Source organism: Zonotrichia leucophrys, chromosome 21 (assembly GCF_028769735.1).
Source record: "Zonotrichia leucophrys gambelii isolate GWCS_2022_RI chromosome 21, RI_Zleu_2.0, whole genome shotgun sequence".
In the NCBI taxonomy this organism is placed as follows: Eukaryota; Metazoa; Chordata; class Aves; order Passeriformes; family Passerellidae; genus Zonotrichia; species Zonotrichia leucophrys.
The window spans coordinates 4,904,465-4,925,439 of record NC_088190.1 but is presented as its reverse complement, the minus strand read 5'-3'; the positions used below and the strand labels follow the sequence as shown (position 1 = coordinate 4,925,439).

Genomic DNA, 20,975 nt, shown 5'->3' with positions numbered 1-20,975 from the left:
GGTTGCTTTTAGCAGCTTTCCCCTTTCTCCCCAGTATCTCATAGCCACAGTGCTGTCAGTAAGTTTTGCCTTTGGGGGCATTAGGTCTGAACAAGAGAGAGACACAAATGTCAAGCAAGGCTTGATTTAGATGTTCTTCACAACTGATTGTTTAAGAAACTCAAATTAAGAATTCACACAAATAAGAATTCACTCAGCTTCTCTGCTGCCCCCAGAGAATTTAAGTCAGAGCTCTTGCAAGATTGTCTATTGTCTTGAAAGGACTTTGGACCAGTCCCAAACCAGCCAGAGCAGGATTCTGTGCAATAATTTCTGAAGTTAATCACAGAGCATGCATGCAAGAAAGGTGAGTGACACAGTCCCACCCAAAGTCCTGTTCTACAGCTACTGCTGTTAGTGGCCTCTGAGAGTCCAAGGGTTATGCATCACCTTAAACTGCTCTCCAAGGGTGAGAATCATTAAACATGGAAAAGAGAGAACAGCATGCTGATTTGACATAATCATTTCAGCAGCTGCCTGCTCTACAATGCTGTTGAATCTCAGGGATGTTGCTGGCAGTTGCCAAAATTATGACTGCAAGACAGGCAAGGAGTGGAAGCACAAATTAAAACACTTGGGAATGGTTCTGTCTCAGGTCTGTAATAGTCTGCATTCATTTTTGCTTGGAGGTGTTTTATTGAAACTCGGTCTCTTCCCTCCCTCCCCCAGTAATTACCCTGCTGTAAATCCACAGTGTGTGAAAGTGCTTCAATTTGAAACCCATGCTGTACCAAATTGTTCACATCCATGCCAGTCATTCTCTGCTACATGAAGCCTGGAAAAAACATTGCTTTCATATTTTTTATCAAAAAAACCCGAGGGCTGTTGTTTTCTTGGAATGTTCTGAGAGAGCATATGCACTCCATAAAACCACTTCTGGTGTGTCAGTTCATTTTCTGGAGTGCCAGTGAACCTTGAAGAGTGGTCTCTTAATGATATCTCAAAGCTTTAGTTAGATTTTAGAAAATCAGAGGAGCAGCTCATTGCTGCTGAGATGGGAAGGATTTCCAAGTGCATTTGTCAGGACACCACATTAATGTGACCCTCTCCACTCCCCAGATCACCTTGCCAGTGAAATTGCAGTGAAATTGCAGGAGGAGGCTTTCCATCAGCATTACAAAATGCCTTCAGATTCCCCTCCAATCCAGATAATGATTCTGTTTGCTGATTTCCCACTGGGATTTAAAAGGGAGTTTGTAGAGCCAGGCAACTTCTATATGCCCTTCCTCACTGCTTATTCAGAAAGGCTCTGTGGCTGATATATATAAATTTGTGCTGAGGTGGTGCCTTCACTGCTCTCAGCCCCATAGCCAGGGGCAAAACTCAGAGACACTGGTGTCAGCTGCAGCCTTTAGATGTCTTCAGACTGAACCCCTAGAGAGGGGAAGCTTGTCTGCACCTCCAAGGGCCAGCAGGAACAATTGTATTAACCCTGTGGAATTAACCCTATGGAATTGCTTTCATAGGGTACAGTGTCCTGAAAATGCAAAGGAAAGCATTTCTGCCTTATTAGCCTCACCTTTATGCTATCAGGAGGGGATCCAGGCTTTTACTCAGTCTGCACAAGGCAAACCAATAGATTTTTAAAAACACCAGATTTTGCATAAAGCAGCTAATTGCTGGGTATTGGTTGCAGTGAGCTGAACTCACTTGGAGCAGTCTTCTAGTCACAAAAATCTCTGTATCCAGTCTCCTGGGTAACCTGCTCCTCCCTGCAGGCCTCCTTTAACTTGCTGCTTATCTTCCTCACCATGTTGTGTTGCTTTATCAAACCTGGGGAAGGGAAGAGACACAGTGGGTTACACAGAGAGGAAAATTTACAAGGTGCACCAGCACAAAGTAGAAATAAAAAACAAGCAACCCCCAGATCACACAGGTGTGAGAGACATATAAATGCATAATGTCAGTCATAGCTCTCATTGTTTCATATCCATGAGATAATTCCTAAGTCCCTTGAGCCCATGACAAGCAAGCCCAGGATATAATAAGCAGGGATGAATTAGCTGCATGATACAATGATGAACAAAATGAAATCAAGTGCTTTTATTGTACAAGGGGAAATGCTTTGCATTAAACAGAGGATACATCAATTCAAATTATGGCTCATGGTGCATAAATGATAATGAGACTGTCTCAGGCTGAGTGAGAATGCTGAAGGGACCAAAGACACCCACATTGTCACTGTAGGACATGAAATAAAACAACATGGACACACAGCTCCCCAAGGTAAAAAAGAGAGAAGTTTAATTTCTGACTACAACATTTATAAATTTCCAAAAGTGGCAGTGGATTGGAGGTTGACAGTGCCACCTCTCCAATGACACTGGAGAAACCAACAGTCCATCAAATTTCTCCTCCTCCATAAAAGAATGCAAAACAATAAGTACTTTACATGAAGTGCGTGAGAAAGTTCATCACAAGAATATAAACATCAGAAGGCTTAGAAAAACTTTAAAAAAACAGGGTGACACCCACATGATGCTGGATTCTAACAGTGCTTATCATTCAACATGGGATAATGGAATTTATCTTCATAACAAACAGTTCTCCTTTGATAGATACCTGTCTTGGCAGAAGGGCATCCTAGTGCACTGCACACACAGAACTAGCCAACAATATGGCTGTTCAGTCTCTCTGTCTTTCCCCCCATCCCAAGTGTCCTATATTTTTGTCATTTATGTTGAAATCCAGTCATTCCTTGACTGTGGTATTTTCTGGGTCCCCAGGATGAAGGAGGAATTGAGAATCTGACTCCATGTTCTTGGAAAGCTAATTTATTATTTTATGATCCTGTATTATATTAAAGAATGGCATACTAAAAGTACACTAAAGAATAGAAAGGATATTTGCAGAAGGCCACAAAGAATGATAATGAAAACTCTGAGTCCTTCCAGAGTCCCAACACAGCTGGACCATGATTGGTCATTAAGTTAAAACAATTCACATGAAACCAATGAAACAACCACCTGTTGGATAAACAATCTCCAAACACATTCCAAAGCAGCAAAACACAGGAGAAGCAATCAGATAATTATTATTTTCATTTTTCTCTGAGGCTTCTCAGCTTCCCAGGAGAAGAATCCAGGGCAAAGGGATTTTTCAGAAAATATGACAGTGACACTTGACATTACTGGAGCCACAAGCATTGATCTCATTTGATACCACGACTTCTGTAGATAGAGACAGAACTTCCCTGCAAGACACAATAATGGAGGTGAAGGCACAGCTCATGTGTCATGTGGCAATAGATGAGTTATATTTCAATCTTTCATTTGAAAGTGACATATTCAGAGATTCCTGAGGGGACTTTCACAGCCTTTTTGGGTTTTTTTTACTGTTGTTCTGAGCTATGCAGCCAGTCAGTTTTATTTTGATGCTTCCTAGCATTTTCTAGGTAATTTCATTTTGGCATTTAATGCTTTGCCTTGGGAAATCTTGAAGTGTGCTGCTGTAAGCAGTCAATAGCACTCAGGACACGGTCAAGGACAGGCTGGATTGCACTACATTTGTGGCTGGTTTGAGAATGTCTGACAGCAAGTTCAGCACTGCACAATTCTCACTCCTTGAACTGGAAATGAGACTGAGGGATGACTCATGCATTTCCACATCCAACTTCTGCAATGAACCTCTGACCCAGCTACTTTCTTAGAGGCCCCATCTTTTCTCAAAGAGGGAATAATGACAAGAAAGGAACGAACCTAGTAAGACATTGCAGCCTTACACTGCAGACAGCATTCATTAGGCAAGGATGGGAGGGTTTGAGAAATGTCATCCTGACCTCTGGGTTCTGTTGTTTCATTTGCTAGACCTGCAGAGAAGGCTGCTGGTATGAAGTGGACAGGAAATGGTTATAGCTGAACTGGGTGTGGTTGAATTGGTCACTTATCAACTTCCCAAGCCCTGAAATGAAACCAGGTTTCTTTCGGAATAAGAAATGAAGAACTTGTTATTTGTACCAGGTTTTTAGGCAAAGGGTTCAGTCATCTAGTTCTAGGGAAAAATCCAGGGCCAAAGGAAGCAACTAAGTACCTGCCAGCCATGTTAGCTACCTGGCTCAACCCCTGAGACTCACCTTAACTTGCCTCAGCTGTTGGGTGACATAGCTGAGCACAGTTAGCACCTTAAAATAACTTTTTTATTGGTGTCTATCAACAGTTTCTTTGTCACTCCTTACTCTTTGGTCACACCATTGATATATGCACAAAAACTCTCTTCCTGCAGAAAGCTGCTAAGTCCTTTGCACACATTAGCTTTTCCAGACACTGATTACAATCAAAGTATAATGTCCAACCTTGTCTCACTGCATTGCATGTGCAAACAGATGGAAGAGTTTGGCTGGGTTTTTGGAGCCAACAAACTGATCTGTGCACACTTTGGCTGGGTGTTTGCAGCCAAGAAACTGATATATGCATATTTTTAACTTAATGGTGGCTTTTGAAACACAATCACAGGAATGTTAGGGTTGGAAGGGGCCTCTGGAGATCATCTAGTCCAGGTCCCTGCCACTGGGTCATCTGGAGCAGGTGACACAGGAACGTGTCCAGTTGGGTTTGGAATGTGTCCAGAAAGACTCCACGCCCTTCTAGGGCAGCCTGTCCCAGTGCTCAGCCACCCTCAATGTAAAGAAGTTCTTTCTCACGTTTAGCTGGAACTTCAGGTGTTTTAGTTTATGCCCACCATCCTGTGACTGAGTACCACAGAGAAGAGTCTGGCACTATCCTCGTGGCACCCTCCTTCGAGGCATTAATGAGATCAGAAGCTGTGAGCTTCACATCAGTCAGGCAGAGCAGCCAGGCTGCCTCCTTGGCTGGAACACCTCTAACCAGCTGCAACTCAGCGAACCCCAGCAAGGGTCCCCTGTGTAGCCACATTTCTCTTCACAGAGAAAAGCAAGGCACAATTCTTCCCCAGAATATTTCTGGGTTTCACATTCTCTGAACCTCAGAGAAAGGAAAAACAATTCTTGTAATTTGCTGTGCCAAAGTAGAATGCAATATGGAGCTTGTTTACCCAAAGTGCCGGTGTTCTGTTTCCTTGGCCTGTCAGGGTGTGTGTGTCGGGACTGTCGGCTGACAGTCACGAGACTGAGCGCAGCGGAGTGCTTGGCAGATTCAGTTTAGATGTAATGTAATATAGTATAAAATAATATAGTGTAATAAAGTAATTAATTAGCCTTCTGATAAGATGGAATCAGATGCATCATTCCCTCCCCTCATGGGGGGTTCCATACAAATTCCATACCCGGGCGCGCCCCAGAGCCGCCGCGCACCGCCCGCCGTGTCCGGGCCGGGGCCAGGCGGGGCCGGGGGCGGTGTCCCGGCTCCTCCCGCCCTTCTCCGTCCCCGAGCCCGGCCCTGCCGGCGGTCCCGGGGCTGCTGCCATGGAGCTGCCGGCCGTCAGCCTCAAGGTAGGGGCTTCCCCTGCCCCGGGGCTCGGGAGCGGGGCCGGGGAAGCGGGAGGGCGGCTGGGGGCGGCTGCGGCGGGCTGAGCCCCCCGGGCGCTCGGATCGGATCGGCCCTCCTTGTACCCTGCTCCTCTCGCATGTTCTCCGGCCGAGTGCCTGCTCCAGATCCTGGCTGAGGCCCTGCTGGAGCTGTAGAGCCCTCTGAGGGGGAAAGCCAGAGCCCTCTGAGGAGGAAAAACCGAGCCCTCCGAGGGGGAGAATGGAGCCCTCTGAGGAGGAAAACCAGAGCCCTCTGAGGAGGAAAACCAGAGCCCTCTGAGGAGGAAAACCAGAGCCCTCTGAGGAGGAAGAACTGAAGTTTCTGCTTTTTTTATCACGTGGTCAAAGGCTACAGAAGTTCTGAAGGCCATGAATCCGAGTCAGGGGGAGGTTTAGGTTGGCTGTCAGGAAAATGTTTTCCCCAGAGGGTGATCTGGCATTGAACAGGCTCCCCAGGGCAGTGGTCACAGCACCGAGCCTGTCTGAGTTCAAGGAGCATTTGGACAAAGCTCTCAAGCACGGGATGGAATTCTTGGGGTGCCCTGTGCAGGGCCAGGAGTTGGTGATTTTGATGGGTCCCTTCCATCTTAATGTATTCTATGATTCTTGATTAAATCCACCAGGTGATGACTCCAAAGTTTGCCCCTACTTCAGGGATATTGCTGAAGTTATTAACTAGTGTCCGTGGAGGTTTCTGGATCAGCTGACCAGAGCTAAGCCAAGATAAACACTGCACAAGATCCTGAGGAGACAAAGCTTTTGCTTGTCAGGCAAAGTATCTTAGAAAAATAAGCCCACTTACTTGAGGCTTATAATCTGATACATAACTGCAATTGCTTCTCTGCTGGGTAGGGCAGGCTCCACTTGTGGGCACTTGGGAAATTTCAGTGAATATCTGATAACCACAGGAAGGAAATATAAGAGACCTAAACAGTAACGTAGCATTTTTCACTTTTGGAAGAAACACTTCCTTGCTTCTGGCCAGTGGATGTTAAAATCACACTGTTAGCTTTTGATGTTGATGTTTGATTCCGATGTCTTCTATGCTACCAGACGTGTGACATTTTCCTCTATTTTTTTGTCTTTCACATTTTCAGAGCCCTGAGATTTCTAGGTGTTTGTGTCCTTTCCCGGCTTCACTACTTTGTGATTTCATTTAATACAGCATGGTTCAGGTGCTATCTTTGGCTAAAGCTTTGCCCAGAGATTGAAAGCATCACAGATCACATCAGGGCTTTTTTTGCTGATTTTTTAAGCTGTGAGCAGTGGCCTTGGACCAGGCTGCCTATGGGTTGGATGGGACAATAGTATTATCTCAGCTTTATTATTAATTCAGCTTTGTACAGGACAGCTTTCATGTGGCTGTATTAAAGAAAAGATTGGTGTTCCTATAATGATGAATACCCCTCTTACTAGTTCACCAAGAAAAGCAACTTCCCTCATTAGAGGCAAGTAAGCAAATGGATTTTTCAAGACCCAGCTTGTGGATGGATTATATTACATTCTGGAAACTAGCTGATACTTTGCTCTGACAAGTTTGGACTACTGTGTGATTCCCAGGGCACCAGGAAGATTAAAAGATCTTGCCTTCTGCTTTGTTTTTTAACTCGATTTGATTATTTTTTCCCATGCTAAAACAACAGTGAAAACTAAAGACATTTCATTAAAAAGTTTGCCAACACGAAATACATGTTCTACCAAGGGAAATGGAGATAGGTAAGCTGAAAAACACTGATTTTTCAATGAATGAGTCACAAACACAACAAAACTAAAATGTTGCCTTTCTTCCTTGTTTCAGACAACCATTCCCCAATCTCTTGCTAGATAAGTGTGAGCTTGTCCTGGGCAAACTGTTTTCAGCATTAAGAGATTCCTTGTTGACAGGTCTGCCACTTCTGCTCTGAGCTGCAAAGACAGGAATTGGGAGTGAATAGTTGTACCTACACTTTATTCTGATTCCCTATAAAATACCACAAAGGTGGGGAAGATTCTTACTCAGAAGGGGCCTGGAAATATCACACACTGCTACTATTCATTGGCATGATCTGCTTACTGGTTCTGAGAGATGATGAAGATGAGCCTTGTGATAGAAGTGGTTCCAAGAAAGCTGCATGACTGAGCTGTGTTTGTGCCAGAATGTAGCAGTACCTTAGCCTTGGGGTAGCTCTAAGCTCCTTGCAGAGCTGTAAAATTAAGGTGGCAGGCTTTGCCCTGCAGTGGGTGGGGAATGCTCATTGAACAGGATCCACTGGCTCATTTCTAACAGCCATGCCCAGCAAAACATGGGGGAACAGCACAGCCATGCTTTTGCCATGACAGCTTGACACCTGTGATTATTGAAATAATCATGCAGAGCCTCGAAATGCAACGTTTGACTTTGATCAAGCCTGGACAATGCCCTACCATTCATGTGCCTGGAAACACACATTTTGTGCTTAGGCATTTCTAAATGCTAAGTCACAGAAGCAAGGAATAATAGAGATGTCTGTATGGCATGTGATTAAACCTCCTACTCAAAGCAAGGCAAACGGCAAAGTTAGATCAAATAGCTCAACTCAAAAATCAGCTGAGTTTTAAAATAAGAACAGAGCCATGTCAGCCCCATTGGACAGCCTGTCCCACTGCTTAAGCACTCTCATTATTATCACTCTGCTATAATAATGAGGAGCATCCTCACAGGTGGCCACTCAGATTCTTATTTTGGTTTTGTGTGTTCTCAGGTGAATGTCACTCACAGAGTAGGCGAGCTCACTGGAAAATAGAAATTTAGATACAACAAGAAAATAATTGTAATTTGGAACTGTTTCATTTTTAACTTGGTCAAAATGCAATCTTGTGCTGAAGCATGTTTAAAGGAGTTCCTGTTCCAAAGAGTTTCCCATCTAATGAGACCCTGGCAGACCTAGGCTCTTTTTATGCTTGGCAATTAGTTCCATCGCCTGCTGGGATTTGCAGAGGAGGTGGGAATTCTCCTGAGCTCTCCCCAGTTTCCAATGGGGTGCTTTTAATTACAAAGCCATCCTTTTTCCCAGAAGAGATGGAGACAAAGGACCCACCTTTCTTATTTTCTGCTCTCATGACTAGTTCATCAATAACTTTGGAGTTATTTTCTCAAAAGAAGAAATGTATGTCTGTCTTAGCTACATACTTAAGTCCTTGGATAGATGGACACATTTTAAATTCTTCTGCTGTTTTATCAGGAGACTGCCTGCAAATTAACTAATCTCACATAGTAACTTGTAGTTTTTCATTAACACTATATTTTCTATGTTAAAGCATACCAACACCACCAGCCAATTCCATAGTGTGCTGAAGAACTGTCAGGTAAATTGGATAAATAACTAAAAAGGGAATATCTTGGTTTTATTTCAGCAGTCATTCACAGTATCAGCCCTTTATGCTGATGATTAAACATACTTCATAATTTAGTAACTGCAGTATTGATCTAGACAGCTTTTAAAAAAACTCACCCTGCCTAATTATGTTAACTGGTGAGCTTTGAGGGGTCTTGAGGGTATGTAACATGCAATTAAATACTACCTAATTAAGAATTTTCCTGATGTTGTGATAGTCTCTTGAGTAAACACTATTTGCATGTCTTCATTCTCATATCCAGGAATATCTTGTATTTTACTGATGAGCAGTTTTTCCAGTGTGTCTGTGGTACAGTTTGGGAGAAGGGGAAGCATGAGGGGTGGTGAAGCATTTTGTAAGCTTTCATGAACAAGTAAAGAAATTAATCAGTAAAAATCTGTCTAAGCAGTGTTGGAAGTTACAGCAAAGTGTGTGAGTGCTCAGCAGCTGTGATGGGGCAGTGCAGTGAAGGAAGAGCAGGAAATCATTTGCATTGTGGTGTCCTGGCAGAGCAGTGTGGGCCCAGCAGCTGGGCCACCCCTGTGCTGTCCTGACTGTGCTGCACTTATGTCACAGCTTCACAGCTTCACTCTCTTCTCCAGCAACTAGTTTTGTTTTCAGTTAGAGCATAGAGAGATGTTTTAAGTCAAGGAATCTAGCAGGGTGTCAGTAGATTTTAATTTTTTTGTTTGTTTTTCACTACTCCTATCTGCATACAGCTTTCCTCCACTGAGTAACTTAGGCTTTTGCTGTGTACTCATTTCCCAATTTTCTTTTTTTTCCTTTGGTGGGGGGGAGCGTGCTTCAGAGGGGTTTTGGTAATGTGGGTTTGGTTTATTTAATACCAAGGTCAGCAGAAATGCCAATTTGAAGCCTTTCTCACAGCTAGGAAAAAATGAAAGTTTACCTGCATCCCATGGATCCTCTGATATGTCCAGGCTTCAGCCTTTCTTTAGTGAGGCTCTTAATAGAGCCTGTCTTCCAAATTCTTGCTTTCACAAATGTTTAGAGAGCAAATATGAGTGATCTCCCTTTGCTGGAGTGACCAGCAGGCTATAGATGTAGAAAAAGCCTGAAGTGATATATTTTTGTTCCCATATGCTCTCTGAATAAACATGTAGGGTTTGTTTCCTTGGTTACAAAAATGGCAAGTGGTGGTGAAGAGAATCCTTGTAGCACTTATTAAGGTACAATCCTTTTTTTCTTGGATTTGTCCCATTAAGCACAAGGACCAGGATAACTAAGGACACTTGCACAGAATTTGTGACAGCATTATCTTACTGCTGCTCAGGGCACTGTTGGCAACTGGACCTTGTGGCTTCAGTGGGAGAGAAAAGCTGTGTGCTCTGGCAGGATCAGGTTCCCAGAGTGCTGGAAGGAGCCTTCAGGTCTGTTAATACTGCAGTGAGGTTGGACCACTGCTCTGCACAGACTGGAAGGGAGTAAAAGAAGGATTTGAAATTCTGGGAGCTGCAGGCATGGCTATCCATGGGCTTTTTGGTGGTGGGATGCCAGATTGGCCATGTATAAACTGCTAGCACAGTGTTAATCAGATTGCCTGGCTTTCTGTGCAAACCCTTCTGGAGTTCCAAAATTAATAACCCATTTAGAAAAGGCTGAGTGGTCCCTGAATCAGATGTTGACAGAGATGACAAGAAGAGTGAATGACTACAGTGCAGCACCACAGGACATACTCAGCAACAGATGTGCAGAAAAATAGCTTTGTCTTCACTGTCCCAATTGCTTCACCATCTTTCTGCACTGGTTCATGGGTCCAAGCCACTCTTGCAGCCATCCCTTGGGAACAAGATGGTGCCATTTCACACTGATCCTCCCAGAGTTCTCCCAACATGCTAACCTGTCTTCCTGTTTGTTGTTCTTTTTTCATAGGCTATCATTCTGGTGCATTGGCTGCTCACAGTGTGGTGAGTGATTAGTGTCTGGCCTGGGGGAGAAGAGGGTGTTCCTTCAAACCAGGAATGGGATGTTCCCTGGGAATCAGCACTCCCTGTTTGTGCCTGTTTGTAAGAAAATCCTAAATCTAAGAGTGAGGTATGGGAACAGGGATAAAACCAAACTGTTGCAGGCTTATTGTGAATGTGAGCTGGATTTTTTTTGTCTCATTTGGCAGGGGATGCATGAATTACATGTTGCCTGTCTCCTATGCCTGGGGAAATTTCAGTGTCCTTGCAGTGGGGATCTGGGCCATTGTGCAGCGAGATTCCCTTGATGCCATAACGATGGTGAGTGTAAAAGTGCTGCTCTCCCCCAGGCTGCCCAGGAAGAGGGTGGAGGGCAGAGTCCTTGAGCTGGTGATGATTTTCAGCTGCTCCCAATACAGAAACTCCCTGTTTGGGTGGGTTTGGTTTTTTTTTTAAGAGTTCATAAATCTATGAACTCTGTAAACCATGGTGAGAAGCATTCACTGTCAATTATTTTTCTTCTCAGAGATGAAACACACTTGATTCTTCCTTTTTTTCACAACCTGCTGTTGTGACTTGTAAGGCCAGATGAGGATTCAAAATGTTTCATATGCTTCAGTTGGAGGGGCTCTGTAAAACCTTTTTCTGAATATTGAATAGATTGGCAAACAAAAATAAACAATTCTAGAGAGAAGATATTGTATCATAATATCTTATGATATATAAGATGTTATATAATCATGAGATATATGATTATATATATAATATCAGTTCTAGAGAGAAGATATTGTATCATAATATATTATGAGAAGATATCTGACAGGAAAAGGCATGAAATACAAGATAATTGATCTAGGAGTATCTGTCTGCCTGGGGCAGTACCAAGAGTGCTGTGTGACACTGGGGTGAAGGATGATTGTGCAACACAGATCTTGCAGGAAGCAGATACTGACTGTCACTGTCAGTGGTTAAACCCTTGTTCTGTTCATGTCCCATTCTCTGTCCTTGTTTGCAGTTCTTGACTGGCCTGCTGCTCACAGTCCTCACAGACATCATTCACATCTCTATCTTCTACCCTTCCCACGACAACCTCAGTGATGCCAGGCGGTTCAGTGTGGGCATGGCCATCTTCAGCCTCCTCCTCAAACCCCTGTCCTGCTACCTGGTGTATCGGATGTATCGGGAGCGTGGAGGAGAGTACACCTTGAACATAGGTAGGAGCTGCTTCTGCTTCCATGTCAGTGTGGGACACCTCCTCAGGGCTGCCCTGCACTTCAGCCTGAGCTCTGTGTAACTGGATTCTGCCCTCACTCCAGGCAGACAGTGCTTGCTCTGTCTTGCTCATGTTTGTTATCCCATTTTGTCCTTCTGGTGTGTCTTTGGCCTTAAATTTATATTCTTCCTCTCTCCCCTTGCAGAACTGAAGATTTTGACATTTTGCCCACAATGGTGTTGAGAGGCTTTTCCTCTCCTTCTCCTCCTGCATTTCTGTGTGTTTGTTGGAAATTTTTGGGTGTCCTTTCTTTGTCAACCCATTTTTTTTTCCTTCTGGGGGAAAGTAGAGGCAGTATTTCCTCTGGCTGGATTATGAACAAGAGGGAAATAAAGCTGGATTTCTAACTCCATGTGGGCCTCACATGTCCTATTTACCTTGATTGCTTTGGACTTTGTTCCTCACATGGAAAATAGCACTAACGTTTACCTGATGTGGGTTAGCTTGGAGACATTTAATTTTTCCCCTGGTTGTATTTGAAAATGATAACGTGGAAGATTTGCCAGAGAGGATGGGCTGTGGCTAGATATTCTGGGTCTTGGTCAGCTTTGCCAAGCATTCCTGGTAGTAATTCATGCCTGGGCAGCTGCCAGGGATTGATTGTTTGCCAGGGATTGTTGTTTGAATTCATGCTGGCAAAACCTGCAGCCTGTCACAGTTCTGTTTGTCATCCTGAGAAGGCTGTGCCAGACAAAAGGATGGTGTACCTGCATTACAGTGTCTGGAAGCTTTGGTGGTAGCAAAGATCACACTCCTGTGAAAAGAGGGGGAAACCTGCAGGGGAGGAGAAGCCATGGAAAGAAACCATGAGTGATATTTGCACCTCTCTGCTAGTGGAGTCATCTCTGCCAGCTACCTGTGAAAATCCAGATGGATATGTCTTATGTCTCCTGGGTCAGGAGGCATGTGAGTCACCTGCAGTGCCTTTTTTGTGTCAGTTTTTATTAGCTGCTCACTGTGCTTGTCATTGGGATTCAGTATGTGTATAGAAAGTATTGGAATCATTGAGGAGTTTCATCTCTGCTTGGGATTTGGCAGCATTTCTTTTCAACCACACTATGCCAAACTGAGTCTCCTCTCACATACAGGTGGGAATTAAGACACTTTGTAGTTTCATATCCTCTCCTGAACTGTCTTTCTTACAAGATTTTCAGTACTGTGTGTTGCTTTGTGATGAATGTGCTTAACAAATTTCCTCTTATTTTCCTGCTATCTGGCATTTTCTTTTGAACTCAGTAGTGTTAAAATTTTCCTGGTCTTTTCTGTCTTGTTTTCCTTCTACACTGTCCCTCTTTGTTGCCTGGGAGCATCCTTGCTGCTTAGAGCAAACCCCTCATAGTCTGGTGGCTGTCTGTGATCCAAGTTGCCTTCTCTCCATGGCAAATGCCCATAGATAAAGAGCTGTCCATGGATATTCTCTGCCTCTTCTTTCCCTGCTCATCCCCTGGACAGTAACATGATTTTGCACAGACAAACTGTTCATGGTGCAGTTAGGATCACAGCTGGACTCAAATTTGGTACCACAATTGAGCATAGCTGCATTGTTGGGAAGAGTGGTTCCTGGATGTAGCATTCCTTTAAATCTGTGCTGTCAGCTGGCCACAGCTCCTGCAGCTTCTGGCTCTGTTCATTTTCCCCTGAGTTCTCATACACTTTATCTTGCTGAAATGCACTGTTACAGGAACCTGTTGTGCTGCTCTGGGGTATTGTGAATTTTGCTTTCCACACATCCATGTGGCTGCTAAGAGAGCTGTTCTCAAGGCAAGAACAGGCATGTTGGAAGGATGACTTTTCTTACCCCTTGTTCAGTGAGGATCACAGACCACAGATGCTGGGGGAGTGGTAAAATATGTGCTCCTGAGCTGTTTGTTTCTCCTAGAGCATTCAGTTCTTGTGCTTTTGCCTTTGTGCCAAGCTTGTTCTCTTCCATCTCTTTCAGGTGTCAGCAGTGCAGGCCGGGACAGCAGCAGCTACGAGCCCATTGATCAGCCAGAGGCTGCTCCACAGTGGCCTTCCTCAAGCAAGGCAGCCCAGCCACCCTACTGAGCACCCTGCAGCCAGCACTGACACTGCCCTTGCCCAGCCAAGCCTTCCTCTTCCCACTGAGCAGCACCTGCTACTGGGAAAATAAGAGAAGAGCTGATATTTCTTTTGCCTGCCTAAAGGCTAGGGTGGTGCAGTAAGTCCAGAAGATTTTGGAGGTGTCATGTTAAGCACGGTGTAATCCCAGTACTCTCTTCCCTCCCCCTAAATGTGATTCATGCACCTCCTACAGTCTTCCACTGTGCTTCCTCTTCTTTATAAGAGAACCACTCAAAGCACTCCTGGACAAGCAATCTTTAAAAGGCTCATGGACTGCCCTAAAGCAACACAGTTTAGCCTGATTTTATGCAATATATTTCCAGGAAACACCTGGGAGTTCCCAAGAGCTGTTTTTGATGGCATTATTTAACTTCTTGTGCTCCCAGGATCTGGTATTGGGTTTTATTAACTGATGCTTTTATGCAAGTTGAATGTCCTTTAGGATACTTAAAATGACTGTTGAATGTAGATTACAGATCCTTTGTGCCTTGAAATGTCCTTCTGCCTTCAGCTGATTGTCTTAACAGAAGTTGAAATGTTACATTTTTCTAAGAAAACTATAAAATGAACACAGTTTTTCTGTGTTAGAAAAAGTTACTCTGGTCACTTATGTCTCATTTGAAAATGTAGCTTTTCCTGAGGGCTTGGGACTGTAGCCAGGCAGTCTGGGAGGGTCATTATAGGGGAAGGTCTAGAGGGCTCTGATGGCTTTTAGCCTAAGATTTAGTCTGAGAAGTAGAAAATTCTGCATATAATTGTGTGGGTGGGAAGATGGGCTAGTAAAATGGGGATTCAGCAAAGATGGAGTTATTTACACTATAGATGTGAGTTCCATTGGGTGTGACAAATTACAGACTCTGTTGTTGTGCACGATAAATCTGTCCTGCTGTGGCTTTCAGGTAAGATTCTAAAAAAAGAAAACCAAACAAACAAAACCCCAGAAGCATGCAAACAACCAAATTTCAGCAGGATTCATTTACAGAAGAAAATGAGTGTGTTAGCTTTGGCAGAATTCTAGTGCTAGGAAGATAGGTATTTTTCTGAAGCAAGTTCATTGTCAAAGTTTATATCTGTTACTTTACAACTGCATTTCTCGTGACAAGACCTTCTGCTGTGTTGATTCTTCAGTAACCAAGGCCCCTGTTGACTTTGCTGTAACCTCCAGAAACCATTTGTATTTTTAAAACCAAGCAGATTTCACCCAATTTCCATCACTTCAGATGCTTCCACTCCTCTGCTGCACAAGCACATTGACCTCTTGGTGTACCTGAACCAAGCACATGGTAAATGCCATAAAAGTGTTGTACATTCTTTCTTTCATACTTTACATATAATAGGGCACAGGACTAGGAATTGGTCTGTTCTTGTGATTAGATGGCAAAGAAGGAAAGAGTAGGCAGAAATTGTTGCGGCTTGTGGAGTTCCAGAGCCTTTATGTGAATGGGTTTTTTCATCTCTTTAGAACTGTACAATGACAGCACAGAGCCCTGAATAAGACATTTAAATGCTTTTTTTACCTAGATCCATGGACCAAGGACAAAATCACTGCTTTTAATACTGTGGGTTTGGGTGTTGGCACAGTCAGTCATATCTAGGTAGGGAAATACCCATCTAGCTGACCTGCCATGCGTTTTTCTGTGGGAAATTTGGTACATTTGGGAGCTCCAAGAAGCAGAGCAAGGCATAAGTAACACTGATCTTACAGTGCCTCAAGGATACCTATTTTGGGCAGTAAATCAGAGGTGATGATAGGAACAAACCCCTCACGAGTAACACTGATCTTACAGTGCCTCAAGGATACCTATTTTGGGCAGTAGATCAGAAGTGATGATAAAAACAGACCCCTCTCCTGGCTGAGGAGGAAAAGAGTGTTTGCATCTTGTTCAGGAGGGTGTGAGGGGATTCACAGGGCTGCTGTGCCAGAGCATGGCCTTGCTGCCTCTCAGGGGGTCTCACTGAGATCTCACCCAGACAGCTGCGATGCTCCATTCGGCTGGTTTTGCTTTGTTGTTTTAAACCCTCAGGTCCTGCTGTGCCCGGCGTTTTGGTGGCGAGCAGGCAACTCGCAACATTAAGCCCAACCTGCCCAGGGCAGGTGCCTCCCTCAGCCATGGCGGGTTCGGGTTGGGAAGGAGGGGGAAGAGGAAGCCATGGCGGTGTCCTGAGGCACTGCCCGGGACAGGCACAGCTCCCGCCCGGCATGAGCCCCCCTCTCCCCGGCCGGGCCCCGGCTTTAATTAGCCATGGCCCAGAGCGGCTTTCCCCGGCCATCTGTAGCCCCGGTGACCGACCTAATCGGGGGGATAAGCTGCTTATGGAGGCGCAGCTGGAGTGGGCGCTGAGGGGGCCGAGGGTGGCTGTGGCCGCGAAGGAGGTGCCGGCTCAGACGCTCGGTGTGGTCGGTCCCCGGGGCCCAGCAGTGCCGCCGGTGCCTCTCGGAGTGGGTAAGTGGAGCCTCGGCCGTGGGTGAGGAGTTTCTCACTCCCATTACTGCCTCGTGGGTGCTTGGATGGCAGCGCTGCGGAGGGAGGACTACCTGTGTGTGCTTGTTTGTTGCGGTGTGATGTCATTGTTTGCCTCAGATACCCCGGGTTTCTCCTTGAAGATTCCTTCCCCAGGTGTGTCAGTCACCTCTCCTTCCCTCTCCCTTGCCCCCGTCAATCCTGTCATTCCAGAAGGGCATCGAGTGATTGGCAAAATTCAAAAGATGCCCTCTACCCCTAGAGAGACATTAAGCTATCCAGGTGTCCTTTGTTCCTTCAGACCTCCTTCTATGTGCCTGGTTGGTGGCTCCCTGCCCCTCTCCCCGGGGTTAAAAGGAACAGCAACCACAGGGTCAGGGAGTTCTGTTGGAGCTGGTGCTGCATTCAGAGGCCTGTGGGCCAGAATAAAGCTGTGGATCCAAACCCTCCATCAGAACCGACTCCTTTCCTTCACCACTGCCTTAAAGCTTCTCCACCAGAGGTAAACCTGAGGAGCAGACCCTGAAGCTCTATTCCTCAGCCATCAGAGTTCCTGCATGCCTCGAATTGCCTCCAAGCACCCAGCTGCAGCATACAGCCAGCCAAAAATGTCTCTGGGGTGAAGCACCACAGTTGCCACTTTTTGGTTCAGCAGCAAGAGCCAGACAAGCTCAGGCACATCCTGTCCAGCTATATTGGTAATATTCCAATACTTGTTGGTCTCACAGGCATTACCGCAGTGATGGTTGGTTTGGTTTGTAACGCTGAGCAGTGTTTGGGAAAAACCTGCTTTCTAAGGCAGCTGAAGTGTGAGCTCAGAGTAATCACTGGCCCTCACTTGGAATATGAAATGGATCAGTCTTGATCTGCAGGGATCGGGAATAAGCGCAGCGTGTGCAGTGCAAATGTGTTTATTATGGGTCTGGCATTGTTACCGTCTTGCTGAAATGGTATTTGCTTGAAAGAGCTTGATTTACTTTTCATTAACTGTGCTATTTATTTCCTTTTGCCTATAACAACAGAAATAACTTGACCATCCTTATTTTTTGCTTAATTGAATTTGTTTTAGGTTTTAATGTGTTAGTGTGTATATAGTAAGCCTGCATTAAATGTTTTAGTTGGAATCGTAAAAACTAACATAAAATCCATTGGTCATGGATTTTGCAGTTCATAGAATGTGCAGTTTGCCTTGGGTATCTTTTGGCCTCAGAAGAAGTTTTCTAAAAGATCTTCCTAAGATCTTCTTGTGACTGAGATTAACCCTACTGCTTAAAAGTTGTTATGTTAAAGATCTGAGTAGCAATATCAGAAGGCAAATAAATGTGATTTTGAAAGGATACTATTTCTTCCAGATCTCAATGACACTGAAATTAGGAATGAGTGAGGTGAAGGACACCACCTGAATAACTGTGGTGATGTGGTGAGAACCTGGTACCTAGCACAAAGAACTGAAATGAAGAGCTAAAAAAAAAAATCACAAGTTATCAAGAAAATGGATTATTATCAAGAAAATAGATTATGTCCAGATTCTTGAGCACAAGGTAGTCCAGAGCCAGGTTTTGGGTGTTCACAGAGCAAAATAACACTGAAAAACGTGGTGGGTTTATGTCCTTTTGCAATTTAAATCCTTTGTAACACCCTTTTGTGATACACTGCTTGCTGATTGGATATTTCTGGGATGCAAGGAGTGCTTCCATGGAACACCAGTGCATTTTGTGGTTATACTTCATGCAGTGATAGGCACCCCAAGGAAGGCAGCTGTGCTTTGTCTGTTCACTCTGTAGTTGCCAACTTCAACTGGTCTGGAGGAAATAATGGGATCTTTCCGTGGTGGCACCCTCGGTGATGGATGAAAGGCAGTAACAGCAGCTCCCAGCGATAATTGCAGCACTGCCTGGCTGTCTCCTGCTGCTTTAGAAACTGTGTTTGCTCCCCAGATTGTGGTGATTACTGAAGGAGTTTGCATGTGAGAGGGAAAAATGAGCTGTTACAAACAGGGACAACTGAGCCTCGAATGTTCCCTCAGAAGAGAATGAGATAAACACAGCTTAGAAACAGTGCAGTTTGGCAGGAGGCTTTCTGGGATTAGAGTGTGTTTGAAAAAGACAATGGGCATTGATTTCGTTGCTGTCTCTTCTCAGATTGACTAGGGGGCTTTAAGATGATAGAGATGTGTGTGTCTTTATAGAATACCATTTTCACTTTTAAAAAGAGAGGTGGAAAAGAATGGTGGTTAGAATGACAGTGATTGACAACTTGCTTTTAAAATCTGAGGGAATGGAACCACAGTCCTCTCAAATTGCACTTGCCTGTTAGCAGCAACTTAAGAATCCATTTTCAGCATGAATGTTATATGTATAACCATCAGACTTAGTGGCTAGACTGCACAGTAGGTCTCCCAGCTATGCTGTAAATCTTCCAGATTAGGGGACAGTGTGGATTTTATGAATATGTAAAACAGGGTTTCATCCTTTAGTGCAGACAAAAAGAAATAAGTCTGTGTAGCTTTGAGCTTGGGATAATTCAGCCTTGCAAGCAACAGACTCCTTCTGGTGTATAATGCTGGAAGTCTTTGTTTTCCAGGTTTTTTTGGAGAACTGAATCTGTCCTTTTCATTCATTCCTGCTCTGCCAGATATGATTGTCTGCTGAAAAACAGGAAGAGAGTAGTGTCCATAACACTTTGAGGACTGAGGCTGGTGGATCAGAGACAAGAAATTCACAAGGAAAGTACCCAAAGGCTTTGGCAAACTAGGCGAGATGAGATAGGAAATACTCACAGTCCTTTGCTTATATTTCTTCTTGTTTTTCTTCAGAGCAAAGAAACATTGAGAAGAACGTGAATTTCAATCTGTATTTGGGCACTGGAAGTTGAGTAGACATTTCTCACCCCTGGCCTGAGGCTGCAGCATTCAGTATAAGCCCAGAGACAGCAGCACAGGGCTAGCTGTGTGCCACACCTCTGTCAGATGGGAGGAGATCCCAGTCTGAAGACAGAATAATCTCTCCTGCCCTTCTCAGCCCTTCCTGGACACTGCCAGCCAGTTCTGCAGCTCCTGCTTGCTGCAGCAGCATAATCTGTGCTCCAGGCTGCAGCAGCACAGCTCTAAGTGTGTAGTTCATAGAGTCCCCATCTTGCTTTGTCAGTCCTCTCTGCTGTGCATCTCCCCCAGAGGCACTTTCACCTTGAGCCTTGTCTTTTGGGAGGGAGAAGGAGTGAGAGTATTGACTTTTCAGGAAGCCAAGGCAGCTTGTAGCTGCTCCATACCCACTGTTCACCATCACTATTCAGAAAGAAGGAACAAGAATTGTGGCTGGTGGGAAGCCAGCAGCATCAGCCTTCTGCTGCTTCCTGTATGAATCCTGTGAGCCCTTTAGTGGTCAATGCACATTTGTCATCTCATGCTGCAGATTCCCCTCTTAGGCATGAATTAGTGGTGGGTCCTTCTTTAGGGAGCTCAGGTGAAAGTGTGAACACTTGTCACAGTTCAGCCCTGACCCTGGGGAACCTTGATGTATCTAATCTGGAGTCTTTTCAGTCTCTTTTGCAATCCTCACAGACTTCTGCTAGCTTGTGCTGTTCAGTCCAGAGGCTGGAGCAAGAAAGTGCTTTGATGGGGATTCGGGGTTCCCTCCCTCTGGAGTCTGAGTCTTCTCCAGTGTTTGGCCATTCCTGCTTTGCTCCTGATGATTCAGGTCCCAGCATCCTGACCATGGGAGAGCAGCTGGCTGCAGTAAGAACCAGTGCTGCTCAGGCAAGATTGAAATGGAGTGTCCCATTTGCTAAAGACTGGAGCCTTAGTGCAGTGACAAGAGACTTCAGTGCTGCTGAGCCTCTCTCTGGCTCTTACAGACACAGATTCATTGGCTCTAACACATGGAGAACCAAAATTTCAGGTGGCATCCAACCACAAACCCTTGCTTCTGGAGGGGGCTCTGGCAGGCTAGTGGGTACAGAAACAGATTCCTCCTTCAGTTGCTCCCCTTTCTTCAGGTGCCAGTCCCTGGTAAAGCCATCTCTGGAAACTGGTTGTCTTTATGTTCACAGAAAAAGTCATTCTTGTGGAAGGGCTGTTAAAGGAGAACAAACATCTAATGGGGGCTCTTCATGTGCTGAGTCTTGGATGAAAAACCTTTCAGCCAGTCTGGATCCAGAGGGTCTGCAGGTGTTACTGGAGACAGATTTGGGGGGAGCTCAGGGGAATGTTTGTGTAGCCATGTGTGGCACTCCTACAGAAGTGTGTGTGAGCATCACTTCTCATCCTGGAGATAAAGAGTTTAGACCAGGCCAGCAGCTTAGTGCTAAATCTGTAGAAGTCAACAACTGTGATGTTAAGTGCAGCAAAGAGTCAGAAGAGGTGTGTCACTCCAGATCACCAGCAGGCAGAAGAACAGCTGCAG

At 44.9% G+C, this 20,975-nt stretch overlaps 1 protein-coding gene across 3 annotated transcripts; it reads left to right on the top strand.

Annotated features, from left to right (window-relative positions):
- The first annotated feature begins 5,317 nt into the window (after positions 1-5,317).
- Positions 5,318-14,710, top strand: AGTRAP (angiotensin II receptor associated protein). Of its 3 annotated transcripts, none has more exons than XM_064730580.1 (5): positions 5,318-5,446; positions 10,727-10,761; positions 10,968-11,079; positions 11,774-11,972; positions 13,971-14,710. In XM_064730580.1, the coding sequence occupies exons 1-5, from the start codon at positions 5,420-5,422 to the stop codon at positions 14,075-14,077; spliced, it is 480 nt and encodes a 159-aa protein (XP_064586650.1). In that variant the 5' UTR covers positions 5,318-5,419; the 3' UTR covers positions 14,078-14,710. The 3 variants fall into 3 exon arrangements, with proteins under 3 accessions (XP_064586650.1, XP_064586651.1, XP_064586649.1); XM_064730581.1 differs by having other exon boundaries at positions 5,390-5,446; positions 10,727-10,860; positions 13,971-14,709; XM_064730579.1 differs by lacking the exons at positions 5,318-5,446; positions 10,727-10,761 and adding an exon at positions 10,790-10,888 and having other exon boundaries at positions 13,971-14,226.
- Positions 14,711-20,975: the final 6,265 nt, after the last annotated feature.